Below are 13,899 nucleotides of genomic sequence, written 5' to 3' on the forward strand. Positions count from 1 at the left end.
TTGAGTTGTGTGAGATCAGAAAGTCCCTCTTTGATCTCACTGGTGATAAAACAAATGCTCATTTTAAAGCCTGTTAGGATATTATCGTTTTACTTTCTTCAAGTAGAAATTCTCCCACTTGTTGGGCTGCTGGCCATTCTTTATGGCACTGGATTTTCTCATGCATTTTATAATTTTTGAGTGTCCCTCATGGGTGATAGTTTTTGCTTTTCTCTCTCCCTGCAGGGCCGTTGTTCTATAGGGCACACAGGGCTGCAAATGCAGAAGCAAACCTTTCATTAACTCTCTGGGCTCTCATACAGTGGGGATATCCTTACTCTGGTGCTGAGTGGGAGCCTAGTTGCCAGTCACAGGTGTCTGAGTCCTACACTGCCACAGACAAACATCCTGCTTCCAACTGCAATCCCAGGAGGTGGGGGCATCTTTTCACCCTTTATTCCTAGGAAGGGAAGCCCAGCTCTAGACCCTGGCTATGCAGAGAGAGCCTGGCTCCAGTCCTGACACCTGTGGGGCATGTCTGATCCCTGTCCATTGTGGGAATCAGTCCTGGCCTTGTCTCACTGCTCACCACAGCAGTCAGCCACCTACCACTTCAGCCCTTACTCATAGCTGCCAGTTTCTGCTCCCTTCCCAAGAACTATCTTCTTAGAGGAGTTGCATAATTTTAAGTTAAACCATTTACTTTATTGTATGAGTGACAGTCCATGTGCACACACTCCCTCCACCTCTACCGCCCGAGTCCTCAGCACCGTCTACCAGAGCTGGGCCATTGTGTTCCTAGAAGCTGGCACAGAGGGAGGAACACACTGGGATGACTCAGGGCAGGGGCGGGAGGCTCAAGGGGAAACCATGAAGGAAACTTAAGAGTGTGATCATCCTGGAGGAGATGAAACTCTAAATGGTCACAGGTACCTGGAGTCAGACTTGTGGCCAGCCGGTCATTCTGGAGAGTCAGCTCCACAGAGGAGGCTCATGGTCCTGAAGCCAGGACCTTGGGGACCCAGGGTCCAAGACCACCCCCAAAACCCAGGCTACAATACCCCAGTCTTTAGCAGAATGGGCCACTCTCCCCCATACGGGTGCCCTGTGCCAGGGAAGCCAGCGTCTAGCTCTGGCCAGTGAAGTGGGGAGATGGGCTGCTGGGGCTGTGGGTGGAATGTGAACGAGCACTGCCAGGGGCCCCGAATCTGTAGTGGCCCAGAGTCGAGGCTTTGCCAAGGCACAGTTCACCCCCTTCATGGGCCCAGTCGCTTCCTTCTCACTGCGAGGGCGTCCACAGAGGACCAGAGTGGGAGCCTCTCCAAGGTATCCCACAAACTACTGTAAGGCCTATCTCTGTCACCCAAGGATTTTGAGATGATCACCGCTGACCAAGGACTGGACCAGAAACCTGGACCCAGAAGGTCAGGCCTGGGCCTTCTCCACCCCTCCAGCCTCAACATGTTCAGCCCAACACAGGGCTTACTCATATTAAACATCACCTCTGCAGCTGCCCCGTCTTGGGGCCCAAACCCAGAGTATCCCAAATATTCAGGAGGTTTCTGCCATACACAGGGGTCTGCTTGTTTCTATTTCCAGACATTAAAAAAATTCAAAATAACATATATATGTAGAGATACAGCAAGCCCACAGAGTTGTTGCTGGCTCTGCCCCAACTCAGCATGCTGGGGACCACTCAGGAGACAAGGAGCCGACCTCAGAGCATGGGGAGGGGTGGGGTTCAGACTGCTAGGCAGGGAGTCACTGTTCTGAGGCCAAACTGGAGGTGATGGCAAGCCCAGCCCTGACCCTTGCCCAAGACCATCCTCCTATAGAACAGGCCTGAAAGGCGGGCGGCGAGGGGATAGGGCGTGCCTCAGTCGGAGTCACCAGCCTCTTGTTCGGTGGTGGTGGCCGCCACTGCAGAGGCCAGGTTGTCCTCCTGGCCCTTCAGCCTCTCACCTGGAAGGGTGGCAGACAGGAGGAGTGGAGAGGGGCCGTGTGTTTGCGCCACCACCCAGAGGGCAGGGAACGCTGCCTTACCAGGCCCCGCACTTACGGATCAGCTCGGCGATGGCCCTCTGGGTCCGCTTTTCTAGCTTCTCCAGCTTCTTGGCTACATCTCTCTTGAGGTCCCTGGAGCAGGGAGGTGGGAGGTGGGAGGAGGCCGGAGGCTGAAGGCTGGCCTGGTGTGGCCTTGGGGCCTTCCCCTCCCACAGCCCCTCCGGCATCAGGAATCACACTCAGGTGCCTGAGGTCAGGATGCTCCTCCCCTCTCTCTTTCTGTGTCCTCCAAAACCCAGCACCAGCCAACCTTGCCAGTCCCAGTGAGGCAGGGACTAGCACCACAGACCCACCCAACACAGGGGACCGAGTCAAGGTGTACAAGGCAGATGGTTCTTAGGGTCCTCTCTTTGTCTGTTCCCCTTGGTCTCCATCAGGGAGTGACTTGCCCTGGCCCGCTGGGGGTCCTGCTCCTCCTTCGACCACACGTTCACCCTCACCACCAGGAGCTTCCAGAAGTGCACACACAGCCTATTCCCCCTGGATCTGGGTTTCCAAGGACACGCGCCCCATGCTTTTGTTTCATCATATCAGAACACCTTCAGCTAGTGCCGTACTTGACACAGAATTGCAAGTGAGAGGGAAATGGCTGGTACCTCTGGACCAAGGTAAAGCGAACACACGGCCCTCTCTCGCCCTCTTTCTCTGCCCAGTCAAAGGGGCACCATGAAGGATGAGCATCCCCATTTCAATGCAGAGGAAGCTGAGGCCAAAGGTAAACAGGCTAGCTGGTGGCAGAACTGGCACAGAAACCTTCATCTGCCCTTCCCACCGTCTGGCCTCTACCCTATGGCTCCCTGAGGGCAACGGTCAGCCTTGTTCAAATGGAGCTCTCTGAGGTGGGGCGGGCCCTCATCCTTTCAGAAGGGATGTTTGGAGGGGACTGCTGAGCCCCCTCTGCCCGAGCCCCTCCCCACCCTTAGGTGTCATTCCCCGTCATGTCCCTCTCATTCTCCACTCACGTCCTTCTCGGCACTTACTTCAGACATTAATAATCTGAACATAATAATTCAGGCAGTATGTCTACACTGCCTGCCTCCCGTTGCGAGGCTGGGAAAGGCCCAGCCGGAGCCCATGCCTAGCACCAAGAGTGTCCCAGTCAGTCTGCACTGGTCCTACATGGGCAACACTCACCAATCAGGCTTCCGGGGTGCGAGGTTGGCCAGGTCCTGGGGAGGGAGGAGACACAAGTCAGGGCTGGAAGGGCTTAGCCCCAAGGGAAGTAGAAGACAGGGGACAGAGGTAGGAAAAGGGGAGAAAAGGGAGGAGGAAGGAGGGGGCTGAGGGGAAACAGGGAGGTAGAAAGGGAATAAAGAAGTGACGAGAAGGAAGGATGTGTGAAGAGAGCAGGTGGGAAGGAGAAAAGGACCCACAGAAGGAGCAAGGGAGGATGGGGACACCCCCAGGCACTCACCACTTCCTCAATGATGGGCTCTGGCTTGGCGGCCTCCAGCTGCTCCTTCACCTTCTCTTCCACTAGAGGGCGCAAGACAACAACGGAGGCAGGTCGGAAAGGAGCCACCACTCTCCCAGATAGGCAAACTGCAGCCGCAGGTCCCTGGGAGAGCCTGGGCTTTCTTGCCCCGCCTCTCCCCTTGGCCCCTAACTACCTAGAGGTGAAGATCCTGCAAAGGCAGCTCTGGAGGAAGGGCTTGGGTTTCTCAGGACGAAGGCAATCCGGGGATGAAGGAGGGCCAGCAGGCGGCAGCCAGCTAGAGTAGATGGAGCCAAGACCTCTAGCCAGGAAGCATGGGTGCTTCTCTTAGTCCCAGGATCCCCAGCTGGGAAATGAGACAGTTGCCTGGATATATCCAAAGTATGGTTTTGGGAAGGGCCTTGAGGACTGGCTTTTCCCATACCCTCCTGGGGCTCCTGGGCTCTGAGGACGTGCCCTGGGAATGGCCAGGGCACAGGTGGCATTTCTTCCCATCCCACTCTTAGATCTGTGCTCCCAAGACCAGCGGGGCAGCCACCTTGAGGAGTCCTGCCCACGTGTACCTCCCGGCTCCACCCAGCTGCCAACAGCACAACGGGCCTCTGGGTGGCCTGCCAGGAGGGCCCTGACCCTGTGGGGACAGATGTCAAGAACAACAGATTTGGGCTCCATGGGCTTCCTCTAACCCCCCTCACCATTGTCCCGGGTCTCCTCATGGCCCTTCTGCCCTGCCTCACCTCCCTCCAGCCACAAGTGCTGACCCTGAGACATGGGACCAGCTCCCCGTCCCTGTCCTCTGTCCTGCCTTACCCTCCCCACCATGCCACTGCCTCACCACGGCAAGGCCCAAACCATGAAGCAGATCACCTGGGAAGTGTGTGCATCTCAGGGCCGAAGGAGATGGGGAGGCAGACTGGAGTGTGGCTGAATGTGCAACACTTTACTCTTTTATAAGATAAATGTATCTATTAGTTTATTACTCATATAATTAAAAATTGATAAAAACAAAGAATAAAAAACACGGCCAGGGCCAGGGATCTGCATGATAGGAAGCACCCCAGCATCTCCAGCATGGATGGCTCTGGACAGGCTGCAGCTGGCCAGATGCTCCAGCTGCTGTGCAGCTCCCCACACCGTGGTGTGACTGGGCAGCCTCCGGGCCAGGCCCTTCATCCCACCAGTGAGAACACCTCTGCCCATCCTTTGTGCTCTGGCACTGCCACGCCCCAAGCTGGGCGGGTGTCTGCCTGCCCACTACTCTCCAAGCACCTGGATGGTCAGCCCGTCTTCAGCGTCTCTCACTCTGACCCTCCAAGGGCCCGCAGCACCCATCACCCTGCCCCTGCTGTCCAAGGGCCCCAGGGCCACTTCCACTTCTCAGCCCGGAGAGGTCCTCTGAGGGGATGTGGCCACTTCCCTCACAGGCCCCTGGAAAGCCTCCAAGGCAGGGCGTGAGCAGGGCAAAGCAGGCACAACAGGCCGCTTCAGTGCCCAGACTGCTTCTAGTTGTGCATCTGCCACGAGATGGTGACGAAGGGTCCTGGAGGCCCAACTTCCAGCCCCGGCACTGTCAGTTATTCTCCAAGAGACGGTGACACCTGCCAAGGTGGAGGCAACCAACAGTGCCATGGAACAGAGGTGGAGATGCAGCCCACCTACCTGCGATTGGCTTGGCCTGGGGCACCCTTCTCTTCTTCAGGTCCTCATCCTCTGGGACATAGTTCCGCAGCCTGAGTTCCCTAAAGGGCAGAGAGAACAAGCAGAGAGAAAGTAAGGTATAACACAGTCTCATTCCCCTTATACAGGTTGCAGGTTGGCATGTGATGAAGCCATAGGAGCTGGCTACTTCCTGGACTTTCCTCTGGTCTCTCTGGAGATGACCTGGTGAAGGGGGACAGCACAGGAACAGAAGCTTCACTGTGATAGGCTCCCTTCTCCGAGCCTCAGCCTCCTCACCTTCCAGTTAGCAGCCGGGCCGGGTGCTCTCCCAAAGCCCCACCTGCACTGTAGGTTCTCATCAAGAGCTGGGGTCAGGGGTGTACAGAGAGCATTCACTGGATGTCTTCTCCAGCATTATCTCCATTTGACAGTTACGGGAACTGGGGGTCAAAGAGACTGCACCATTTTTATAGGGTCATACAGCAGTGGTCGCAGCATCTGAGACAAGGCAAGCTGTGACTCCAAGCCAGGGCCAGAGCTACTCCTAAAAGAGGAAGCCAGTGGTCACCCACTGGTTCCCCAAGCCCCACCTGCTCCTCAGAGCCTTCGTTCCCTGGAGCCTCAGCTACTGGTGGCAAGGGTCTGGTGTGCTGGCCAGCAAGGGCTGAGGGAACAGGCATGACAGTGTGCAAGGCTGGGAAAGCCACAATGCACCTGGACAGCCATGAGAAGTTCACATACCTCGCCCCTGCAAGGGGTTTTTTAAATCTACCAGAGCAGATCCCACGACCTCCTCCACGAAGGGGTAGCGGCCACAAGGAGCCAGAATGGCACACTAGGATTGACCAGCGACCGTGGTGTTGTTTTCCTCTTATTGCAGTCTCCTCGGGCAGGGCTGGCTGTACCAAGTGCTCACTGGAGGCCTCCCTGGCTCAGCAGCTCATCAAACCCCGACTCCCACACACAGCAGCCTGCCCGCAGGATGGGCCCTTGGCTAACTCCACAGGGTAGCAAAGAGAGAGTTCCTGGGGGCTGCTGCTTAATAAAGGCAAGACAGAGACACTAGGACAGACCATCTAGGCCCTGCGGGAGGCAGAAGTGGCCTCCCCAACCGGTTAGCCAGATGGGACTGGGATGTGGGTCCTCTTTCTTCCCCACTACCTCTTCTGAGCCCTCTCAGGGCCGCTGGCGCCTCAGAAATCCTGGGAACATTTTCTCAACAGGAGGCCTCCTGTGGTCTGTCATCTATGGAACCCTCTGTCTGTGCCAGGGAAATGTGTGGCTGATTTCTCCAGCCCCTGGGCAAGCAAGCTTTTCCAGAAGGGAGGCAGGAGGTGTCTGTGGCTACATAGTTAGCAAGTGACAGTGGTCTCAACTTGGGGTTTTTCTGACACCAAATCAGTCCCCTATTCACCAGCTTCACCTGCCCCCCTGCCCTCTGCCAGGGCCCCCAGGGCCTGCAGTCCTGGGGCTTGGCTAAACCTGTGTGCCTGGGAGTAGTACCAGCATGGCCTGTGTGGAGGAAGCCTGCTGCCTACTCCCAGGGTCTACCTCCTCTAAGGAGCAGGGACACCATCCCCTAATGCCTGGAGGTAAATGCCAGGTCACTAAGGCACTGGGAGAGAAAGTGGGGCATGATCGGTACACTGACTTTCGTTTGTAACAGGGTGGGGAGAAAAGTGGAAGAGAAACTGGGTGTGGGAAGAAAACTGTGGGGATTCGTGAGAATAAAAAAAAAAACTGTCACTCTCAGAAACTGGCTCCAGGGTCTTGTAAGAGATCAGAGAGAGGAGAGTCTGGTGGCAGCTGTACCCAGAGCTCATAGCAGTAACCACAAGCACCCACACCTCCAGCACCCCCTGCTGCCCTGCTTCAGCAGACTAGCCGGAATGAGGGAGGACACAGCAGGAGACACAGAGAGGCCAGAAGCAACAGAAAAGAGCAGCAGCATCTGGTGGGCTGGCTGCACAGCAACCACCCCCAGCACCCCCGGTAGCCCCGCCGGCCACTGTCCCCTGTTCTGCCCTAGAGCTGAGCACTGCTCAAGCACTCAAGAACACCTGGGTCCCAGTCACTGTGGAAGTGCCCCATGCTGGGCTCCGATTTTCACATCTGTAAACAAGAAGGCTATGCTGGGTGTGTCGAGCTCTGTCAAGCTAGGTTCAAGTCCTTCCCTGGTTCAGTCTGTTGAGAGATAATGAAGAGACTGACCCTCACTAATGTCCAATTAACTGCTCCTCCCACCCCACCCCTATTTACCACCAAATGGCAAAAGTTTCTGGAGAGGTCATGGGGCACTGGGTTCTGCTCTGGGGCCTGGCCTTTCTAACAAAGGAACAAGGTTTAATTCCCTCCTTCTGCAAGCTTAAAAAAATCTGTGTGTTGGTGAATTACCACGGCAACAAGGACCTGAGGGGCTGCAATCACAGAAAGAAGGGAAGTGCAACAAGGTGAGCCTGGCTTTGGGCATTTCTTTCCCCTTAAAGCACTTGTCTTTTTACAAGCAGAAGCTGAAAAGCCGAGAGACCAAGCAGAGCTTCCTGCGATCTCATGAGGCTGAAGAGACAAAAATTTGTGTTCAGTGAGAGGAAGCCTCTTTATCAGTCCTGAAAGGGTAGGTCAGGGTATCCATGTCTGCCAAAAGCTGGAATAAACTCCTTCTGGGGGAAAATAAACTATTCAAAATCCCAAATCATCTCTGGAACTTTTCATATGCAATATCCAGAATTCAATCAAAGCCAAGAGAAAAAAATAAAGATAACAGAAATGCACTCACAGGAGACCTAGATACTGGAATATAGTATCAGAAATGAAATGTGCACTAATTGAAATTATTAAAAGTTCAGGAAGGTATACCACAAGATTGAGAATTTTAGCAGAGGGCTTCCCTGGTGGCGCAGTGGTTGAGAGTCCACAACGGGAGAGGCCACAACAGTGAGAGGCCCGCGTACAGCAAAAAAAAAAAAAAAAAGAATTTTAGCAGAGATCTGAATTTCGGAAACTGTAAAAATCAATCAAATGGAAATTCTACAAGTGAAAATAGAATCAAAATTAATAAATCAATAAATGGGTTCAACAGCAGTGTGGATACTGCTAAAGAAAGGATTAGTGAACTGTAAGATAAGCCAGAAAATATCCAGGCTGAGGGACAGAAGTAAAAAAGTTGAAAAATATAGAAAATAACTTAAGAAACATATGGAACATGGTGGAAAGATCTAACATACATGTAATTAGAGTCCGCAAACCAATATTTAAAGAGATAATGAGTGAAAAATTTACAGAATTAATTAAAAACATCAAGCCATAGATTAAAGAAACTCTATGAACGCCAAAGAAAAGCATAACTAGGCAAATCACTGTCAAACTACTTAACACCAAAGACAAATTCTTAAATTGGACAAAGACACCCAAACTTCAAAGGAGAAACTGAAAATGACAGCTGATTTTTCAACAGAAGCCATGAAAATCGTAAGACAATGGAGAGATACATGGGAAGGGCCAAAAGTAAATAAAATGCCACACCAGAATTATAAAGCTAGGTTAAACAGCCTTCAAAGAAAGACTTTTCCAGATAAAGAAAAATTGGGAAGATTAGTCATCAGAGGATCTGTTCTTTAAGAAATACTAAAGGGAATGCTTTAGACTGAAGGAAAATGATCTCATATGGAAGCATGGAACTCAGGAAGGAATGATATGCATTCCTTGAGAAGCATGAAAGAGTAAATACGTGGGTAAATTTAAATGAATATTGACTGTATAAACAGTAATAATGACTTGTGGGATTTCAAATATAGCAACAACAGTACAGAAGACAGGAAGAGAGGCAAATGGCCTTAAAGTGTTCTGAGGTTGTGGCACTGTATGGGAAATGGTAAAATGTGACTTGTTATTAGACTTTGGTAAGTTAAGGATGTATGTTGTATCGCTGTGGAAACCTCTATAAGGGAAAGGAGTATATTATTAGCAAGATAACAGGAAGGACATGGAAAGATTAAAAACAAAAAATCCAAAAGAAGACCGGACTTGAGACACAACAGGAAAGCCAAGAAACGAACGGTAAGACAAGAGGGTCACGAGGTGGGCCCAGGCTGCCATCCTGGGGGCTTCCCCCTGCAGTGACTGGAACTGTCACAGCTCTTGGAGACTGGGTGGGATGTGACTGCACTCATCAGGCAGCACTGGCATCTGGAATTCACCCTTCTGGAGGCCACTAGAGCCAAACGCTGGTTCTGCTATCCCCATTTTAGAACAAGGAAGCTGCTCGGGTGAGAGGGTACAAGAGCCTTGGCCTTCCAACAGTGTGACCTGGGTTCAAATCCAGCTTTGAAGCTTTTGAGACAGGATGGAAAGTGTCATGCTTTCATTGGCTTCCATATGGAAATCAAAGGTATCATTTCTCATGAGGCTGTGGGTGACACAGAATGTGGACATCAACACTGCACAGAGTGGTGTCCTGCAGAGCAAAGGTCAAATTGCCCAGAAGTGCTACCTTCCCACTCCACACTGCTGCCCCAGAAGCCCCTTCCTAAACCCTGAGAGCTCTCTAACTGCTATGAGGGGAATATGGCAGACTGTCCCAAAATGGGACGGTCAACCCTCCAAAGCCCAGAGAGTAACCCTTGAGTGCAGGTGGGAATGAGCAGCCCAGCAGCCCATGGCTGGGCCATGCCCAGCCCGCATGGCCTACCAAGCCTTCTCAAAATACTGCGCAAGCAGATCGAAAGTGGTCCTCGTGTGGCCCACAGGGTGGCAGGGACGCGCCTGTTTCTGCACATTGCACATCAAGTGGCAGGGCTGGCCAGGACATACCCCAGCAGTTGAGGCCCAGCCAAAGAACAGCCTACTACCTGCCTCTCCAGTATGTCTGATCTCCATGCACTTGGCATTGTTACTGGTAAGTCCAGGAGCCTGGCTTCTTATCTTACTGCTTATATCTACAGCCCTTTCTGCTCAGCACTAGGTGTGAAATGGACCTGGACTGAAATCTTCTGGATAAGGAAAGAAGACAGATTCCAAATGCACGGGCTCTTCCTACGCCAGGCAATGCCCAGACACTGAGGAAATGTGAGCCGATCCCCAGCTCTCCAGGAGCCAAAGGCAGATGGTGGAGAGAGCCAGGCCAGAGAAGAACCAGGAGCCTTTCAGACTCCCCCGGTCTAAGGCTGCAAAACAGGGGAGTCCTGTGCTACGGTGCTCTGGAGGACACAGACATTAAGAGCCCCCTCCTGGAGCCAACCCTCTCCTAGCGGGGAGAGTGCATCATGCAAACCCTGCTTATGTGCCCTTTGGCCCATATGAACAATAGAACGCCACATGACCAAAGGGACAAGGAAGATGCTTTTTATGAATTTCTGTGTAATGAATGTCAAGATGTACTGTCAAATTGACATGAGCGAGGTGAGGAACAGTAGTATGGCAGTATAGTGTGCTATCACGTGTGTAACAACAAGCATGTGTATGTGGGGGGTTGGGGGGATATATATCAGCATATTTGAATATCTGTGCACAGTCCACCTCTGAAAGGAGCCAAGCAGCTGGCCCTCAAGGTGGTCTTGCAACTAGGAGGTTGGGAGTGAAGGAAGATTTTTTTCCCCTGTGTGTCTTTTAACACCTTTTGCATTATGAATCATGAATCCTTTACATACTCAAAAAATAAAATAAAATATATATAAAATACATAAAGATACACCCAGACATTACATGGATCATTATATAACCACTGAAAATAATGTCTGCAAAGGATTGTTCTGAACATATAACAGAAATTTAACAGACAGAAAACAACAACCAAACGTTGACAATGAGGGACTTCCCTGGTGGCGCAGTGGTTAAGAATCCACTTGACAGTGCAGGGGACAGGGGTTTGAGTCCTGGTCTGGGAAGATCCCACATACCATGGAGCAACTAAGCCCGTGTGCCACAACTACTGAGCCTGCGCTCTAGAGCCCATGAGCCACAACTACTGAGCCCATGTGCCACAACTACTGAAGCCCACAGGCCTAGAGCCCGTGCTCCGCAATGAAGAGAAGCCACCGCGATGAGAAGCCCGCACACCATAACGAGGAGTAGCCCCGGCTCGCCGCAACTAGAGAAAGCCCGCACGCAGCAACAAAGACCCAATGCAGTCAAAACTAAAATTAATTAATTAATTAATTTAAAAGTTGACAATGATTATCTAAGAGTGATTTTTCACTTGGTTATTTTGAATGTGCCAAGAGCTAGTTCAGACAGGCCCCTGCCCAGCTGAAGCTGCCATCGCATCTGAGCCACATGGTCTGCACCTACTCCCACCCAAGACTCCACAGAGCCCAGCCCAGCTTCTCTAAATTTACAGGCTGAGGGGCTTCCCTGGTGGCACAGTGGTTGGGAATCCGCCTGCCAATGCAGGGGACACGGGTTCAAGCCCTGGTCCCGGAAGATCCCACATGCTGTGGCGCAACTAAGCCCGTGCACCACAACTACTGAGCCTGCGCTCTAGAGCCCACAGGCCACAACTACTGAGCCCGTGCGCCTAGAGCCTGTGCTCTGCAACAAGAGAAGCCACCACAATCAGAAGCCCGTGTACCGCAACTAAGAGTAGCCCCCGCTCACCACAATCAGAGAAAAGCCCATACGCCGCAACGAAGACCCAATGCAGCCAAAAACAATAAATAAATTAAATTAAATAAATTTTTAAGTAAATAAATAAATAAATTTACAGGCTGAGCTTTGCCCCCAATCCACCTGAAAATGCATAGCTGATGGGCACTTAAAGAAGTAGAAACAGCTGATATGCCAAAACTCAAGGACTGAAAAATTAATTATGGCACTCTCAAAGAAATACTAAGCAGCCATTGAGAATTTTATAGAAGCATGTTTATCAAAAGATGATCAAGATATGGTATGTGGGGCTTCCCTGGTGGCGCAGTGGTTGAGAGTCTGCCTGCCGATGCAGGGGACACGGGTTCGTGCCCTGGTCTGGGAGGATCCCACATGTCACGGAGCGGCTGGGCCCGTGAGCCATGGCCACTGAGCCTGCGCGTCCGGACCCTGTGTTCCACGGCGGGAGAGGCCACAACAGTGAGAGGCCCGCGTATCGCAAAAAAAAAAAAAAAAAAAACCAACCACCACCACCACCAACAAAAAAGATACAGTATGTGAAAAGGTTACAAAACAGAAAGATATTCACAGATACAGGCTAATAGGATTTACTAAATTTCCAACAATTGAAAAAATCTTTAAGTACTTTGAATATCAATTTAAATTTAAAAAGAGGCGTGGAGTAAAGGTTTATGGCAGCTAAGTTGAATCCCAAAGGGCCCACAAGATGAGAACTGAAGTGGCCACACTGGCTGTCGGGGCCCAGGTGGTGGCAGGGCCCAGAGCCTGCACAGTTCACTGCCCCCCACTCTCCTGGGGCCCAATCTATCCCTCAGACCACTCTGGGGGCCGTCCTGGGCTGCAGAATGCAGGCTGCAGGCTGCCCAAGAGAAACACTCTCCACCGCACAGCTGTCGGCAGCCCTGATGCCCACCCCTAGAGCCCCAGCCAAGAGGACACATGGGACAAAGGCCACTGCACTGAGAGTGAAGGTGGTGCAACGGAACCAGGCCTGGCCTGCCCGGGAGCTCGCATGCAGAGGATGGGAAGGGCTCCGTTTCCCCATCTGTGACATGACAGCTGGATGAGCTCAGCTGTTCTCCACCCTGCCTGCACACCAGACAGGGATGGAGGAGGGGTCCCAGTGCCGGTCCCCTCCCTCTCAGCTGGGGAATCTTAGACGAGTCACTTCACTTGTGTGAACTGTGGTTTCCTCACTCATGGTGGATCACAACGTTCCCCCAGAACAGGTTTAATAAGAAGGACTTTCGAGGCACTGGAGATCACAACATACAAGACGAAGACTGTCTTCCATGTAGGAAGGCCCCAGCCGTGCTCCCACTCTCCCCCTACAAGAAGGGAAGCACCTGGCCCGGTCACACATCGAGTCGGCTTCCCACGACACCACATCCCTTATACCAGTTCTCTCTTGATTCACTCTTCCACATTCCTGCGCATAGTCCCGAGCAACAGGATCAGGAAAAACAGGGCGGCCGCAGGTCTCTGTGCTGCTGCCTCAGCACGAGTCACGGAGCCACAGTCCAGACCCTCTATCCAGGGCCACGACATTCCGGCCTGGAGCGGGAGTGAGGTAACTCAGCAAGTGGGGGCAGGGGCCGCTCTGAGCATCACCGCGAGAGCTCAGCAATATCTGCCGAATCAAGCTGACGTCATGGGTCTGCAAGCACGTCCTGGTGCAAAGCCACCATCCTGGGGACCCAACCGGCAGATGCGAGAAGGCCTGGCATTTGTCAGCCTAAAGGGCTTGGGCACTGGGACAAGGCTGGGCCGGGCCTCAGCTGGGGTGGGACCTTTCTCCATATGGAGTTGGAGAACCGGTTTTCCATCCCCGAGGAAGGAAGGTTCGTGGCCTAGTTCCTTCTCCAGTACGTGACACTCACCCAGGGTGTCCCTGAATGGTGACAGCTCTGGCTGGGTGCAGACCTCAATCCTAAGCCAAGGGGAGGTGACGGCTGTGGGAGCTGAGGGTTTGGGGCTTGCTTGTTCAGGCACTTAAGACACGCTCCCCCGCTCCATGCCCAACAGAGTGTGCAACATCGGCCCTCTCCTCCCACCTGGTAGGGTGGCCACGACTGTTGGCCACAAACCCTACCCTAGACATACCTCCACGGCATACACTAGCCAACTTGCCATCAGGAGGAAGTGACTGAGGGCTTACAAAA

The 13,899-nt window shown here is 52.6% G+C and overlaps 1 protein-coding gene across 2 annotated transcripts in view; it reads right to left on the reverse strand.

Annotated features, from left to right (window-relative positions):
- Nucleotides 1-659: 659 nt before the first annotated feature.
- The window catches only part of CCDC12 (coiled-coil domain containing 12), a 47,851-nt gene continuing 34,611 nt past the window's right edge, over nucleotides 660-13,899 (reverse strand). Inside the window, exons 3-8 of one of the 2 annotated variants that reach the window (XM_067754146.1) lie at nucleotides 5,138-5,217; nucleotides 3,654-3,824; nucleotides 3,458-3,519; nucleotides 3,178-3,212; nucleotides 2,039-2,115; nucleotides 660-1,941 (exon numbers count right to left, since the gene is read on the reverse strand). In XM_067754146.1, coding sequence (XP_067610247.1) covers nucleotides 1,856-1,941; nucleotides 2,039-2,115; nucleotides 3,178-3,212; nucleotides 3,458-3,519; nucleotides 3,654-3,824; nucleotides 5,138-5,217 — 511 coding nt within the window. In that variant the 3' untranslated portion in view covers nucleotides 660-1,855. The remainder of the gene's footprint in view (nucleotides 1,942-2,038; nucleotides 2,116-3,177; nucleotides 3,213-3,457; nucleotides 3,520-3,653; nucleotides 3,825-5,137; nucleotides 5,218-13,899) is intronic. The other variant, XM_067754147.1, reaches the window with a different exon arrangement.

This window comes from Pseudorca crassidens, chromosome 10, assembly GCF_039906515.1.
Source record: "Pseudorca crassidens isolate mPseCra1 chromosome 10, mPseCra1.hap1, whole genome shotgun sequence".
Classification (NCBI taxonomy): domain Eukaryota; kingdom Metazoa; phylum Chordata; class Mammalia; order Artiodactyla; family Delphinidae; genus Pseudorca; species Pseudorca crassidens.